At 40.5% G+C, this 16,004-nt stretch overlaps 1 protein-coding gene across 2 annotated transcripts in view; it reads right to left on the reverse strand.

Moving 5' to 3' along the window:
* Positions 1-15,291, reverse strand: part of chchd3a (coiled-coil-helix-coiled-coil-helix domain containing 3a) — an 80,641-nt gene extending 65,350 nt beyond the window's left edge. Inside the window, exons 1-4 of one of the 2 annotated variants that reach the window (XM_040035470.1) lie at positions 15,043-15,291; positions 13,781-14,026; positions 13,180-13,240; positions 4,667-4,760 (exon numbers count right to left, since the gene is read on the reverse strand). In XM_040035470.1, coding sequence (XP_039891404.1) covers positions 4,667-4,760; positions 13,180-13,240; positions 13,781-14,026; positions 15,043-15,123 — 482 coding nt within the window. In that variant the 5' untranslated portion in view covers positions 15,124-15,291. The remainder of the gene's footprint in view (positions 1-4,666; positions 4,761-13,179; positions 13,241-13,780; positions 14,027-15,042) is intronic. The other variant, XM_040035471.1, reaches the window with a different exon arrangement.
* Positions 15,292-16,004: the final 713 nt, after the last annotated feature.

The following is a 16,004-nucleotide window of genomic DNA, read 5'->3' on the forward strand; positions in this document are numbered from 1 at the left end:
ACAGGTAGTTTCTGGTGATAGTTACAGTGTCAGGGATGGCTAGATTCAAAGTATCAACTTAGCAGCTGTTTGATTATTTGGATGCATGTGGCGTGGGCGTACAGTCGTTCATTATCGGTACTGTTTCTATTCTGTTTGTATGCTTGCAGGTCTTTGTGAGCTCTGTTTAAAAGGGCTAAACAAAATACATGATTACTAATATTAGGAAAACCACTTTTATTCTCATCATCTCTACTGTTATTATTACTACTGTGGGTGTGACAATACTACAAAGTTGCTACATCACAGTATTCACAGAATGTGATAAAGATGAAACGGTACATAATGCATTCAGACTAGTAATGTCGTCGATTCGGATGCAATTTGGGATATAATTACTGTGCAGAAACAACGCGGGCTAAATCACGTCAAATTCAGGACCTTTGTTTGTTTGTTTCTAAATAACCTCACAACACAAGTCTTTTGAAAGCTGGCACAGCTTTGTGTGTGTGTGTTTCAGCATATGTCTGTGATGTGAAGATAAAAGATAAAAATAAACAAAATGTTAGAATCTGTAGGATAGACCGTCTGCGTCTGATCTGGGAGCAATAAAGAATTTAATAGACAGCATGGTTAACAGGGTGGGAAGACGGAAGCTCGGAGAGAAGGTCAGTGTTCTCACTCAAAAGTCTGACATGCAATTATATTGCACAAGCCAACACAGGCTGCTTGACTACATGTTGAAATAATGCGAAGAAGTTTTGTAACAACTAACCTCTGAGTGTTAGAGTTGGAGATTCAAACACATGCATTTGATGCATGGGGAGGGTGGCAGTGAGAGGGTGGGGTGGGGGAAAAGTATTGGGAGTTTGATATAAATAAAAAGGTTACAGGAGAGAATGAAAAAAGAAAGAAAGACAGAGGAAGACTAAAGTGCAAGTATAAGAATGGCAACGGGGAGGAAAACTTGAAAAAAATAACAGAGAGAAGAAGAACTGGATGAAACAGTGATGCAGAGCGTTACAGAGCAGAGTCAGGTTGGTGTAAGAGTTCTCTTACCCTCATCCCTCCTTCTCACATCCTTTTCTCCGAGTCGTTCTGCTCTGATGCCTCACAGAGAAACGGCAGAGGCAAATCTTCTCCCTGCACCCGCTCCTTGCAACAAATCAGTTTAGGCTGCACCTAAATGAACTCAGAACTCAGAGCTCTTCCTTCACTCCTACCAGAGCAAAACATGCAAAGCCAGATCTCCGGAGTTCATTTACGGCCCCGGAGCCAAGCACAAGAAATACTGCCTAATCTAAACACCGCCGATCCTCGAATATCCCAGGAACTATCTGCCTGAACAGAATACCGCGCAGAATGGAAACAAGAAACAATATTAAATGAGAGAAATAGGAGAGTAACCAAAAAGTAGCTATCACAGGAAAAAGGACAATCCATCAAGGCTTTTGACTGTTTCTGTTTGTTTTTTTCAATCCTGAATGAATCTGTAAGACTTATAATTAATTAGATCATATGAATAAAATCCGACTCTGCTGGCATCCTGACCGACTATTTGCATTGAATATGACCTTGAAGTTTTGGGATCACGCATCTTGTGTAAATCCGTTCTCCTCAAGTATTCTTACATTTTTCTGCATTCATGCGGTGCAGCAGTTTCACTGCAGGATTCTTTAACTAGTGAGCAGTGAGATAACGAGCAGTCCTGCTGGCCTCGCTTTGATACACTTTCACACCAAAAAAAACCCACAACTTTACCTGTTAGTCTAATTTTCCAGAGGAGGAAAAAAGAAAACAATTACAGAGTCCTCGCTGTGTCTTTCAATCCAGCAGTGACCACCTTCACTATGCCTCGTTTGCTTTTAACAATATAATACTACCTGTAAAGTAGTTACTATCTGCACATCTGCACTGTAAGAGGGTGAAATATTACAGCAAATTAGTCATGATTTGACAACCCAGATGAGGGGGAAAAAAAGACTACGGTATGTGTTCCGCTCATCTATTTATGTCCAGCAAAGTTAATTTATGTTAACAAAAAGGAGAGGAAGCCATTTTTAATCTTTAACTATGGCGTTAAGCACAAAGAAAAAAGTAGTCTGTTTCTTTTAATGTAATATTTTAACTAGTCTGCCCATAAAGATGACATCTGACGATTTCCCCTCTACCTTCAATGAGTAGTTTTGACACCTCAGCATGTATCAATAAAGATGTGGTTTGACATTTATTATAATAGTTTCCAGGTTTTTCCACTGGGATCTGCACAGGTCGAGACCACCCTCACTAACTTTGGATGCACACCCAGTCATTTGCCCCATAAGCAGGCCTGAAATATGCTTTTAACTTCCACTGTTCACGTAGCTTATTTCATTGAACTGATAAAGAACAAATGCCCTGAGGCAGGTCAGGAGATATAACAGCAACGATAAAAATGTATATGTATTTAGAGTAGAGAAGGTGCTGCTAGTATGACTTTATGTTAATTCAAAACAAAGGAAAGAAAGGAAGTTCATCACAATCTACAACCGTAACGCAAATGACGGATGACGGTCGAAGCAGAGACGCCCAGAGCTCCCTCTCCCCAGCAACTTTTTCCAGCTGTTCCAGGAGGACACCAAAGCGTTCCCAAGCCACCCAAGAGATATAATCTCTCCCGTGTATCCCAAATCTGCCCTTGGGCCTCCTCCTGGTAAGACATGCCCAAAACATCTTACCTAGGATATGCCCAAGAGGTAAACCTAGGTAAACAGCTGTTTGAACCACCTCAACTGGCTCCTTTTAATTAGAAAATTTGTTTTCCATTGCAAACCCCACTGGCTGCAGTTAGTCTTGCCTTTTAAACACTGCTTTTATAATCCGATTACACTAGGAAACATTTGGTGTCAAAGGCTCTAAAATTAACACCCACCGTGCACCAAATGAAGGTAGATTTTCCATTTGGTGAGTACAGCTCTGAAGGCTGCTAAAGGTTACCCAACACACTGCAGTTAAAAAATGCTTGCACCAGAACACTCTTTTAATAAAAAGCAAGAGCCTCTACTGTATTTTACTTTTGTCTTTCGCAGGTGCACCGCTTCTGTCCTCTGCTGTCTGTGTTACAGTTTAACAGAGGGGCCAAGCCCATGACTCAAGACCGTTTCCCCTGCAGATTCAGTCTCTGAACTGTCACAACCTAAAGGGAATTTATTACAGCACCCAGTTAAAAATGTGCTTAGTGTGTTGATTATTCTTCTACCTGTCCCCGTGTCTGATGAGTCAAAAAGGCACGGTCAGACGCCAGTGCCACACATAAGTAGAGTAAATATGTAACAGGATGTGATTTTACTAGGCTTGAATCAGATGCTACATAATCCCTATGAAATCTGAACTAACTGCTTAGCCAGTTCTCCCTTTAAAAGCTCTCTTCAAAGCCCAGAATACCCTTAAAAGCTGTTCCATGTATTATTGCCTGCCAGCTGCTAACTAGGAACATGAATAGACAGTAATACAAATGGACAGAAATAATGAGCAAAGAACGGACCCAAGAAAAAGCAAATGGCAAAAAAGGCCACATTAAACACTGATCTGAATATGAATCTACACACGCACACATGCAACTAACACGAGGGTAACTGTTTGTTTACCATTCCAGTTCAGTTAAGACTTCTAAAGAAAATGCAGCCCATGCCAAGCACAAACAAGAATTGAGGACTTGAAAGCCAACTATGATTTCAGTTAATTGCTAGGAGGGCGTAATTTTTAGGCACTTACTCCTGTGAACAGACATCAATAAGTGAGCTTCAGGAAGCAGTTACATAAAAATGACCAGAAAAAGAAAAAGAAAATCAATAGACAAATGATTTCTCAAAACCACTTGTTAATTTCACTCTCATCTCGAATAAGCCTAAAAAAATGAGGCTAATCGGCAGGCTAACACTACCTACCTCCTCGTGTTCTGAAAGATTTGCCCAAACCCCCCCAATACCGTACAAGAGCGTGTTTAGAGCCTCATCACAGTTGTTCATTCAACATCATCCAGGCCCATTAAAGAAAGGGAGCAACTCGATTATCCAACATTATGGTATGTACACCTGCCACTTTAGGGGGGAAAAGAAAAGGATAGATGAGAAGGGAAGGAATAAAAGGAGGGTGGAGAAGAGGAGTGCGAGAGATGGAGACTGGAATGTGCCCCTCGCATGAAGAGTGCGTTTCTTCATCAGGAAGGGCTAATGAATCACCCACTCAACACCCAGGAAATTATCTCAGGATAGCGCCCCCCTTTCTCAGACATGATTAATTGATCAGAAGAGAATGAGAGAAGGGGCGAAACACAGGGAGGGGAAAAAAGTGCTGATGCACTTCGGAAGAGAGGTAAATTGGAAACAGCGGGGAACGGAAAGACTGGTGCTGACCTTTTTGACTATTAATGAAAGTGAAAAATGGTTACATCTGAAAATGTCTGAGCTTTCTTATAAAAACCTGGAAGAGAAATTGACACTACTGCAGTAGCTTAACTCCAGCTGTCATGGCCCACAAGGAGAAGAAGGTGGTGGTGGTGGGGGGGGAATAGACAAAATACCCAACAAACAGGGAACATCCAAAATTCTGACTTTAAGGAATAACAAGAATCTTAATTTGAGCAATCAATCAAAAATAAGGCAACAAAAAAAGACTAATTTTCCATATTTCTGTGCGTTAATCTCACCAGGCTTGCAGCTCTTGCTCTACCTTGGCCCTCTCTTGCTTCAAGTCTTTATACAGCTCATCAGCGATCTTCTTCCTCAGGGCCTCCTCATCGGCTTGACAGAAAAAGAGAAAAAGGAGACAAAGAAAGCGAGTTAAAGATAAGAGATCCAAGTAAACAGCTGCTGTTTGTGGACATGAAAAGCTGCACCAATCAGTAAATGTGCAGTTCAGATTCAACATTTAACCAGTAATGATTCAGTGCATGTACGCTGTGTTTTGTCTAAGCGGAGTAGTTTGTTGCTAAATTGCTTAAAGACAAAAAACTGTTGTCGGGCAGGGCTGCAACTAATGATTATTTTCATTACTGACTAATCTGCTTGATGAATGAATTAATCATCTGGTTTCAAAATGTTAGAAATGAAGACAGATGTTATGCTAATGAAAAATTAAAGACTATAATTTCTCACCGTAAAGATTAAGTCTACAAATGTCTTGTGGTTGCAAACAAAAAGCCCAAAATGATAGGATACAGACCAAAAAAGAAATAAAAAATACATTGAAACCCTGTGATAAAGTGGCTAAAACTATTATTTTTAAATAAAGTAGTTCTCGCCACTTTTATTTTTGTCAGAATTTCAGCTCTATTACAGAGTGTTTACCGAGTGCAGCGACTTGGCACAGAAAGCTTGGTCCCTACAGTCTGTATGTGTAGTTGGTGTCAAAAACAGTCACAAAACAAACTTGAGCCAACAAAATGAAAGCACACATACGGCTTAAACACATACAAAGCAGTGTATACACTCGCGCCATGCCACCCCGTCTGCATATATTCATGTCATGGACATCATACGTGTATGACTCCATGTCCTCGGCGGTTTATCTTGGCAGGTAATTAAGCATGAAAGTAAAGATGCCAGCCAGCGACCAGGCCGAAACGTGCTCTGAAGACAGAAGCACCATGCAGTGTGCTGCACCACTGCAGTGATAGAAGGGCGGGGGGGTGTCTGAGTCTGTCAAGATTACTCTCACAACGCATTAGTTAGATAGCATAATCCCTATTGTCAGAGTCTATTATTACCTGAAAACATGCGGTAACAACAGGAAACGCAAACTTAATTCCAGATTAATCAGATTAACACTAGAAGAAAACAATAAGAGCAGAAATATACCCAGCCGTTCTGCATTTGCCATCTCGGGATAGTGAAACAAACAAGAAAAAAAAGTCTTAAACCAAATGTTACATTTTAAAAAGCTGCCATGTTTTGAGGTCATTATTATAATCATTATTTCACATCTGTCCAACATATGGATTTAGCAGCAACTGGATTCCTTAATCATTTCCTTAAGCATTAGAATGCCAACAATTCTTCAAATTGCCTTATTCACTTCAATGTGAATTTTAATGAATTTTTTTTAAATAACATATGCTTAGGATTTAAATTTAAGCCCGTCACGACTTACATTGTTCTGTTTAAAAGCCAAAGACACAATTCCTGATTAAAATACAACAGAGTAATTAAATGTTTTAAATGTCGCTCAGCCAAACCTCTGCTTCCCAGTTAAAACTTGTGCGTGTGAAACAATGTTGTTATCCGTGCTTTGACGTAAAAACAAAAAGAAGGTCATGATACTGATATTGTACAAAGATATTACTGTAGTTCGTGCAACTCGTGCCATGGATACTGAAATCTAATTTCGGTACTTCAGCAGCTTCGTACTAATTTACCCGCTTTAAAAACACACAAACCAGAAGTTGAACGATCTTTTCTTCTCTGCAGAAAACAACATATAACATGAGCTCAAACTGTGACTACATGGGCCATCTCTTTACCTTCAGAGGATTCCTCTTTACTTACAGTAAAGCGAATGAATAAGTCCCATAGAGCGAGGTTCAGTTTGACAGGCCTTCAGAAGAAACACGAGAACAAACAGAGGCGGTGACTGACAGTTGACAACTTTTGGGCTGCATAGCATATCTTTAAAGGCAGAGGCTTCTGTCACCTACTGTCCACAGTGTGAGAAAGTAATATCCATCATGTTTGACTGCACTCAGAAGCACCATTGATCTCACTGCGGAGGAGAGTCTAATTACAACTCTGTTAAGACCAGCAGAGGAGAGACAAACCTGTAGGTCTGAAATCCTCACAGAGGCTCTGCCGTAGGCTTGCCAAGTAACACGTATTAATTATGTTTTACGACAGGTATTGAAATACGGTGCGAAATATGCTGTGATGTTGTGATTTATTATGAAATAGACTCAGATTACCCACAAAAAAATCCTGTGAAAATGGAAATGTACACTCGAGTTACATGGGACATTACTGACTACGAGAGACCAGCAACTCAGCGATCAATATTAATATTTCTCATCAATATCATATTTACTGTAATGTCAGGCTAGCCATTCATTCTGATTACCTTAATGCTGTGATGTGGTCAACAAAGACGACCGCACAGTTTGTCATCTTTGACTTTGCAGACTGTAGACAGTTACTCTGTGGCTCTGACTCCTAATAGAAATCAACAGTTTATACCTTAAAGTTCGATGACCTGCTCAATATTTTTCTGTCAACAACAAACCAAATAACTGATTAAATATGATGAACCCACAGAGAATCTTCACATGACAATGTTTTCAGGAGCTGATTTATTTTAATGAAACTGAACAAAAGAAAAAAACAAATATACTCCACACGGTAAAGTGACCGTTTTCACAGGAATGATTTTTTTGGTTTGTTAAACCATTTAAATCTGACCTATGAATCATTCGAGCATAGGAAAGGTATCTAACTCAAGGAATGAACCTGTGCTGTGCCCGCACGTAACAGACAACTTTGCAAAGAACACATTTTAAATTGTATCTTTAGGCACTTAGCAGCCTGTCACAAAAAACACATCATCTGTTCCCATTCCTTTAGCTGAACTACAGAAAATGCCAACGATAACACAGCTTGACAGCCATAGTACAGGCTGAAGACTTTTGCACAGTACTGTAAATATCTGAGCATCTAAACAATTAAAAATAAATAAGAAACACTCCCTGTATATTGATTGGATACAGGACACCATCATACCTAAAATGCAAGCGTTTTATCATCTTCTTAAATCACCTATGGGAATTCCTCTTGTATTAAAACAGCGAGTCAACAATTCAAAATACTTTATTTTAATACTTAATTTAAAACATGTCTATCCTTGTGCTGGATTTGACTTGTGCTGGATTTGACTGGATATCAAAACTGGCAGCTAAAGTCGCAGGTCATGCTCTGTCTTTATGAACTTTAAAGGTAAGGCTTCTGTTTCAGCATCAACTGCCCTTTAGAATATCTTACATTTATACTGAATATATATACCCTGTAGTAGTGCACTATGAAGATTTTAAAAGTCCTCCAAGTTCAGCCATTCTTAAGCAACTCCTCATTTATCACCACATCCTCTCCAGCCCTACAGAAAGAAGTTTCAGATTGCTAGCGGGGTCGGCAGGAGAACAGGTTCTGATATGATAAACACTGTCTGGGGTCCTTGAGGGAGGCTGGCTGGGGTCAGAGACAATTCCAGATCGACAGAGCCCGTGTCAATCCTGAGTAGGACATGTAAATGTTAAAAAGATTAAAAACTCATCATCTTTTTAGACGTGTCCCCCTCCTTCCCATTTCCACCAATCACTAAACCCTGTGGAAAAACCGAAAGAGAACGAGGCGAGGCGGTGGAGCGCGGGGCTATTGGCAGTGGAGATAATAGACGAAGGCAAATTGCGTTTCTCATCAGAAGTTTCATTAACCCCAAGACCCGCGTGGAGGGCATAATCTGTAACATTACCACTTCCTCACGTTTCTACCTCGCGCTTAGTCGAATCACTGTGCACCTTTCACTATATACAAATAGGGAAAAAGGAGGTGGAGAAAAGAAAACGCGGAGAGGAAACTAGCAGCCCCGGCAATAGGGTGAAAGTCGGATCATCTGATTTTCTCTTTTACTCCTGTTAACAAAATCTTGTGCAATGAGACACGATCTAAGTGATCGTTTTTAAGAGACAACAAGAAAAACATAACATTTATGCACAAACGTATACGGTAATCCCCCCCCAAACCAAATTCTCCTTGCCTCACCTGGGAGATATCTTTAAGCAGGCTATTAGTCCAGAGCAGTGTGTGGGCTCTGGCACATGAATATTTATAGCACAATGGAGAAGGTGTAGGAGGTTCAACCTTGACTACAGTGTAATCAGCGCACACATACTGACTCAGGCCATGATTTAGAGACAGCCGACCTGCTGAGTGCTTCACTCGATACCCAACTCTCGTGGACGCGCATAATCAATGTCCGCCTCATTAAGGTCACACCCTTTGAGGATTGGGCTGAACTTTGCAACATTTTTAACAAGATTCACATTCATCATACTGTTTTTTTTTTTCTTATTCCTTAAAAAGAGCGTGCCTGATCAATCATCCCAAGTTAGCTTTTTTTTTTTAATACTTCTGTAAACTCGGTACCTCGTGGTGACCTTGCAAAGAGGTCGACGCACATTGCTGTTGTATGACTAATACACCCTGCAGGAGGCAGCCACATACATTGATTAAAAAAATGTTAATACAGCCAAAACAAACACTATTTTGCACTGTGTGCATAAGGACTATATTCTATCGGTCCCAAGAGATCTGTGCTTCTTATCAGACTTCACATTAGTATTTATAGACTTAATGAGCAATGAAAGGAAATGGAAAAACATCAGAAATGATAAATTAATGTCCCAGAACAGACAGGTGACCACTGTGAAAACAGTAGACAGCAACCCTTCATACAAGTTAAGTTATTGTTTTATGTATCTTTCAATCTAAAAACTAATTAGAGCAAACAATGGAGTTATAACTTTATTCATCTTGATAATAAAAATAAAAGAAAATGCACTATTCCCACTCTTTTCCAAGGCAATTTATGTGACTTCCGGCTGACGGGAATCAAAGCCTGGACTAACAATGTGGAAGCTGCTTGGAACATGCAGCACTGCGGGAAACTTTCAGATTGTGCTGGAACTCTCGAGTGTACTAAAGAAGTTTAACTTTGTCCTTGTTATGTACTAACATCAGAGAAGCATCTGATCAATTCCAAATTCATTCTGCACCACGATAAAGAACGAAAACATCCTGCTAGCATCATAAATAACGACGCTATCTGCAGCCTATCTTCTGCAACAGATGGTTTTGTACCTACAGAGCCCCGATTTCAACATCATAGGCTGAGCCTAGAAGAAACAGAGTGAGATGGTACAAAAGCAGCACAACTCTACAAAAGAACAGTAGAAAGCACATCAGTGTTGCATGCTTTAAAGGCAAAATCCACATGCAGGAAATTGTTAGTCTGGGCATGACTGGCTCTAAAATTAGAAGACAACAATAACTTCAGGACTGCAGGACTTGCTAACTGCCTTTTTCTTTAAATTACATTGATCATTTAATTACTACAACAACTTTAGAGGGGCAACTTTAAAGTTTCAGGTTTGCAAATCAAGTAGTTTATTGATGAAAACCTTTCTCCACTGAACCGCAGTTTAAGATTATTAACAATTATTTACTTCAAAACCATCTACAGCTCGCAGTTATAGATGAAAACAATATCTAGACTAATACTAGTTAACCAGGGATCATCTAACTGTTTACAGATTTGTCAAACCTTTCTTTCAACTGTGATCTTTGATCGAGACTACAGATAAAATACAATGCTCAAATTATTAAAGGTACAATCTTTCGTCAGTGTATTGCATGAAGTCAGTTACACTTCTGATCTGGTCTGTTAAGTAGCAGAAGGGGTTATTAATCAGCTGTTTTGGTGTTAGTGGAATTAGCAACAGGTCCACCAGAGGGGCAACACTGAGCCAACCCCCAAAACAGGAATGCTTTTACAGATGGAGCCACTGACATTTTTTCCCTCCTCATCTTTTCTGGCTATTTTATCACTAGTTTTGCATTTGGTAAGAGTCTGTTTCACTACTGGTATCATGAGAAGATACATGGACCCTACAGAAGTTGCACAGGCAGTCCAACTCTTCCAGGACGGCACATCATTACGTGCCATTGCCAGAAGGTTTGCTGTGTATCCCAGCACATTCTTAAGAGCGTGGAGAAGATTCCAGGAGAGGGGCAGTTAATTTAGTGTAACTAATGTCAAACATTTTCCAGGTGCTATCGCATGGTGGATCAAAATCGTACGATACTGTTCTGTGATCATAAATTGTTACAAAATCCCCAGCTCCAAACCATGACAGATCCTCCACCATGTTTTACAGATGGCTATAGACACTCACTTTTTTATCTCTCCCCTGACCGCTTGAATACATGCCACTGTGGCCATTTCTGATGATGGTGAACAGTGAACAGTAGATCAGTTATTGTAAGTGCCAGGTGCATTTCTCAGATTCTGTTCCAGGTCTTTGCTGTTTCTTTTTCTATTTCTTGAGTTACAGATACTGTTCCTCTGCTACTTTTTTTTTAGGCCGGCCTCTTTTATCCTCCATTGACAAGTGTCTTTGGGTTTTTTTATTATTTTGTTTGGTGGTGGGGTTAAACCATACCATGCACACCAAATCCAGTGTTATATTTGGTATCATTTGACGAATCATCTAAAGAAATGGGGAAAAATGTGTTTTTGTGACAAGCTGCTAGTAACAAAGTGTCTAAGAAACAATTTAAAACTGGGGATTTGTCTTTTATGTGTAGACGCAACACTGAGTTAGATGCATTTCTTATGCTTGAATGATTTATAGGTCAGTTGCTTAAAAAATATTCTGGAAAATGTATGGCTCCAAAAAGTCCAAACAACAAAATGTAAAGAAATGAGGGGTGACTCAAGACTTTTGCGCGGTACTGTAAATGCCACTAAACCACAATAAACCCAAAATACTGACAGTGGCAATTACACATTGTCCATTTATGTTACTTATGTAGTTAAACAAAATTCTGTGTCATACCATGGAAGCCCAGTTGCAAAGTAAAGAAATGTAACACACATACACACTCTCCAACCACCTTCTTCCCTTAATGAGGCCTGGAGGTTTGTTGTGTGAAACTGCGGAGGTGTCGTTTTAATCACTGGAGTCAGTGTGGCGTGGCATAAGTTGGCCTTTTTTAATTACCTTACTGATTGAGCACAGTCAAGGATGGGGAAGCCTGCCCACACCCTGGATGCCAACCTCGAAAGAATCTGCACCTACGGCTCGTTCTGCTCTGTGTAATGAACAAGTAACATTCAAATGTCCTCTGCCACAAATGTCAAGGGATAAGGGCCATGCGCCCACACTAGCAAGACAATAAGGCTAAAACTTTACTTTGAGTAAAAGAAAAGTGGAAAGAGTGTCAGCTTTTAGCTCCGTGGGTGAGACGGTACACACACATTTTGACTGTCACTCAATTATCCCTTCATTATCTGTGTGCTGTGCACTGGAAGCAAGCTGAAAGCCTAATACTGACCACATATTGGGACATTTAAAACAAACGGTTACCCTTTTAAACGTCCAGGAAACACAGAGCAACATTAGTATTCAAAGAGAATTTCATACTGTGAGTTTTAAGAAGCTATGATACAATATGTTCACTAACATGTGACAATTTTCAGCAGTCTCCTGTTGCTGAACACGGAGGGCCTTGAAAGTTTTCTCTGCTAAAAAATAGTCACAGATGATGATGGTGAGAATGAAACAGAATACCAAAACATAGACGTGAAAAATGGTAGAGCAAAGGGAAACTGCATGATTATTCTCTGTGGCTTCTTAAAAGTTGACTCTTTCAAATAAAGTGTCAATTGATCCATTATTAATATAGAAATATTAATAACAGCCACATGAGTAAAAAGCATGAGTTTAGCCTCACTATTTTACTTCCAAACTGCACGAAGGTAAAAGAGTTATTATGACAGCCTGAGCTTCACAGTGACGAGGCAGAATCATTGCCCACTAATTACAGCATCAATTTATTAGCATTAGTACAAGTTAGAATTAATCATTTCATTAACAGTTAGGGGATGGCAATGAATCACAATATGACCGAGGCTACTGTGGGGCCCATTTTTTAAATTAAGACTGATTACAATCTGCATGAAAAGTTGGGAGGCAAAAAGCTTAAGGTGGCTTAAAGTAAACACCCACACAATAAACATCATTAAAATTCACTGTAGCTGGACAGCTGAGGCTCACATAGCCTTGGCTTTCCAGTTAATAATAAAATGAGTCACTCCCAAAAACAATTGATATTTTTGTTTTGTTATAAGTACACTTCAATCGGTTGTAAGAGGGAAGAGAATGAAGTTTGCGTTGCTGCTTCATAGGTCAAAGATTACAACTGCATAAATCTATAAAAACTGGAACACATGTCTGATCTTTGGATTAACTAGCTGTTTAAGTTATTAATCAAACCACATCAGCTTCCTTCTTCCTCACATTCTTTGGTCACTCTTGACATTGAGAATAATAGCATGGTTTATATATTTATTTTTGTATTACCAGCAATGATTTTTTTAAAGAAAATTGGAATAAAAACTCACCAACTGATGCAGCAGGAGGTGGTGGAACTGGTTTGGACTTGGGCACTGGTTCAACTTTGGGCTGAGGAGGAGGAGGAGGAGGGGCAACTGGTTCACAAGGAGCATTAAATTCAGGCAAGGGAGGTGCAACAAATGGCTTGGCAGGCTGTGGTGGCATGAAGTTGACAGACTCGAAAACAGAAGGGGAGGAGAGGGGTTCGGAGTCAGTAAGAAGGGGAGGAGAGGTGATCAGCTCAGTCTTGACAGGAAAAGGGGGTGATAAAGGCTCAGCTACAGATGAAGGAGTAAAGGGTTCAGCCACATTTGGAGGAGCAACAGGTTGAGCAAGTGGAAGGGAGGAAGCAGTGGATTCATTTTTAAGAGGTGATTGTTCACCTACGAGGGGAGGAGGAGGAGCAAGCGGGGCGACTACTTCCACTACAGCTGGAGCAGGGCAGGGGGAAGGAAGCAGGGGATCGGCAGGAGCAAAAACAGAAGCAGGAACAGGAGAAGGTGTTGCTACAGGCTCAACAGCAGGAGCAACAACGCCAGCGGCAGCAACAGCAGCAGCTGGGGGAAATGAAGATGGGGGAACTATGTCAGCAATGATGGGTGCTGTTACCTTTTCTACAGGAGGTGGAGGTGCAGCCACAGACTCTGTGGCAGACTGAGGAGGAGCTGGAGGTGCAACAGGTTCAACAAGAGGAGGAGGGGGAGGAGGAAAGGAGGTGATGGGCTCAAAGAGGGGAGGCACTGGCCGCTGAAGAGGAGAAGCTGGAGCTGCTGGGGGTGATGGAGTGGTAGCAGGTTGTTGTTGTGTTGGAGGAGCTGCAGGTTCCTTCATGCGCTTAATGACATTTTCAGAAAGCTGCAAAGGAGAGTGGAAGAAAAGTTGAACACTTAGATGAAAAATTACGATGATATCACAATAAATGCATAAAGCTAGTGGGGGGATAGCTTAGTAGGTAGAGTGGCCGCCCCATGATCGGAAAGTCAGGGGTTTGAATCCACTGAAGGGCTACCCTGAGCAAGGTACCGTCCCTTCACACTGCTCCCCGGGCGCCCAGTGGCTGCCCACTGCTTCACTGGGTGAATGGGTTAAATGCAGAGAGGAATTTCCCCACGGGGATCAATAAAGTATACATTAATACCACACTTTATTTATAGATTTCACTCAAACACAATATAAAGTTAATAGAGTATTTAGTGGGAATTTTAGGGATATTTTATACTGTTGGGGTGGATAGACTGGCATGGGTTTTCCTGATTTTCAGTTTTCATACTCAGCGATTCAGTTTTCAGTTCTGAAGTATAAATGGTATCAATCTTCTCATGCAGCTCTTGGTAAGATAAGAAATAAGTACATTCCTTAAATGCTTAACTATGTTGTTGCTGCTCGTATAGAAATCTACACATTGTGTTTATTATTTTTAGATAAGCACCAAAATAGCACTAGTCTCGGCACGTTGGCTTAACAACTGAGTAATAATAGATAGAGCCACAGTCTGATCCGCTCTGCTCTATATTTATCACCAGCTGATCAGTGGTATTATTATCCACAACACAGCCATAAGTTTGCAGCCGAAGTGAGAGCACGAGGCAAGTGACGTCAACATTACGAAAAAGCCATAAAAAGTTTATTCAGACTAAATCTCAAAGCAACTGCAGGGGTTACTAACCACACATTTGCTTCTTCTATGCTTCATGAATGAATGGAAATAAATGAAAGTTTCCAGGCTGCCAGGACTCTGCGTCATTTGAGCCACGTAGCACTTTTGATAGCATAAGACTGCACTTCCACTCCAGAACGCTTTCGGATTACACAGCACTGGATTAAGGCAGCCATGTAACACCTGTTCAACTAAGGTCCATCATATCACTTACCCGTATGCCCTTCACCACCGTTACATTGTCGTTCTCGTCTGATTCAAATGACACGCGGCGGGTGCTGTTGTTTGCTCCCATAGTCAAACGGCAGCTCGCTAACAAATGTCAGTTATCTGTGTCACATGTAATAACACAAAAGTGCAATTTGCTTTTATTTTTGGACAGTTTACTTCAACCCAGGTATAGATGGCTTCACTTTCTCCACTGCTTGGGATTCTTAGCGCTTCCTGAACTCGACGTATTTGAAGAACACGCGAGTTGATTGGACAGAAGCGTCATCCGGCCATGCAACAGCGACTTTCATTGGTTATTGATTTCACGTGGTAGCGCGGGATAGTGACGCGCAACACTGCCTGTCATAATTTCCTGTCAGTTGTGTCGCTGTTAATATTGTAACTGTAGTAGTGTATATATATCTGGGACAACATACTGTGTCAGTTGTTGACAGCACCAAATTAGCGTCATATGGACCCTTTCTAATCTTACTAACCACTCAAAACATTTAGACAACAAGCTAGTGCTGCAAATTTTGTAAAGACAAGGCCAGCACATGCAAATAACCATAACAGTACTTTTAACCTATAGAGGCAGCTTCTATAGCACAGAGCAGTGTGTCATTATCTATAAGATGAATCATCATTAATTCTCAAATTTTGAACTACTGAATTATTGTGATTTACTGTGCATGATTACGTTCCACAACCGTTAGTTAATACAACAAAACATACCTTTCAACTTGTAATGTCTTTTGAAACATGGGGTTTTTTTGGAGCCCTGAGTGTAAATGTGCCTGTCTCTAAGCACTTAGGGTCAGTTTCTGTTGTTTAAATATGCTGTAGGCTATAAATAAAATAGATGTGACAGTCAACACATAATATACAGATGTTTTTCATTGTGCATATTTTAAGGGGTGGTTGTTGTTTTTTTCATTTCCAAAAAACACATGTATTTAACACAGT

The sequence above is a fragment of the Simochromis diagramma genome, unplaced genomic scaffold (assembly GCF_900408965.1).
Source record: "Simochromis diagramma unplaced genomic scaffold, fSimDia1.1 OVJJ01000816.1, whole genome shotgun sequence".
In the NCBI taxonomy this organism is placed as follows: domain Eukaryota; kingdom Metazoa; phylum Chordata; class Actinopteri; order Cichliformes; family Cichlidae; genus Simochromis; species Simochromis diagramma.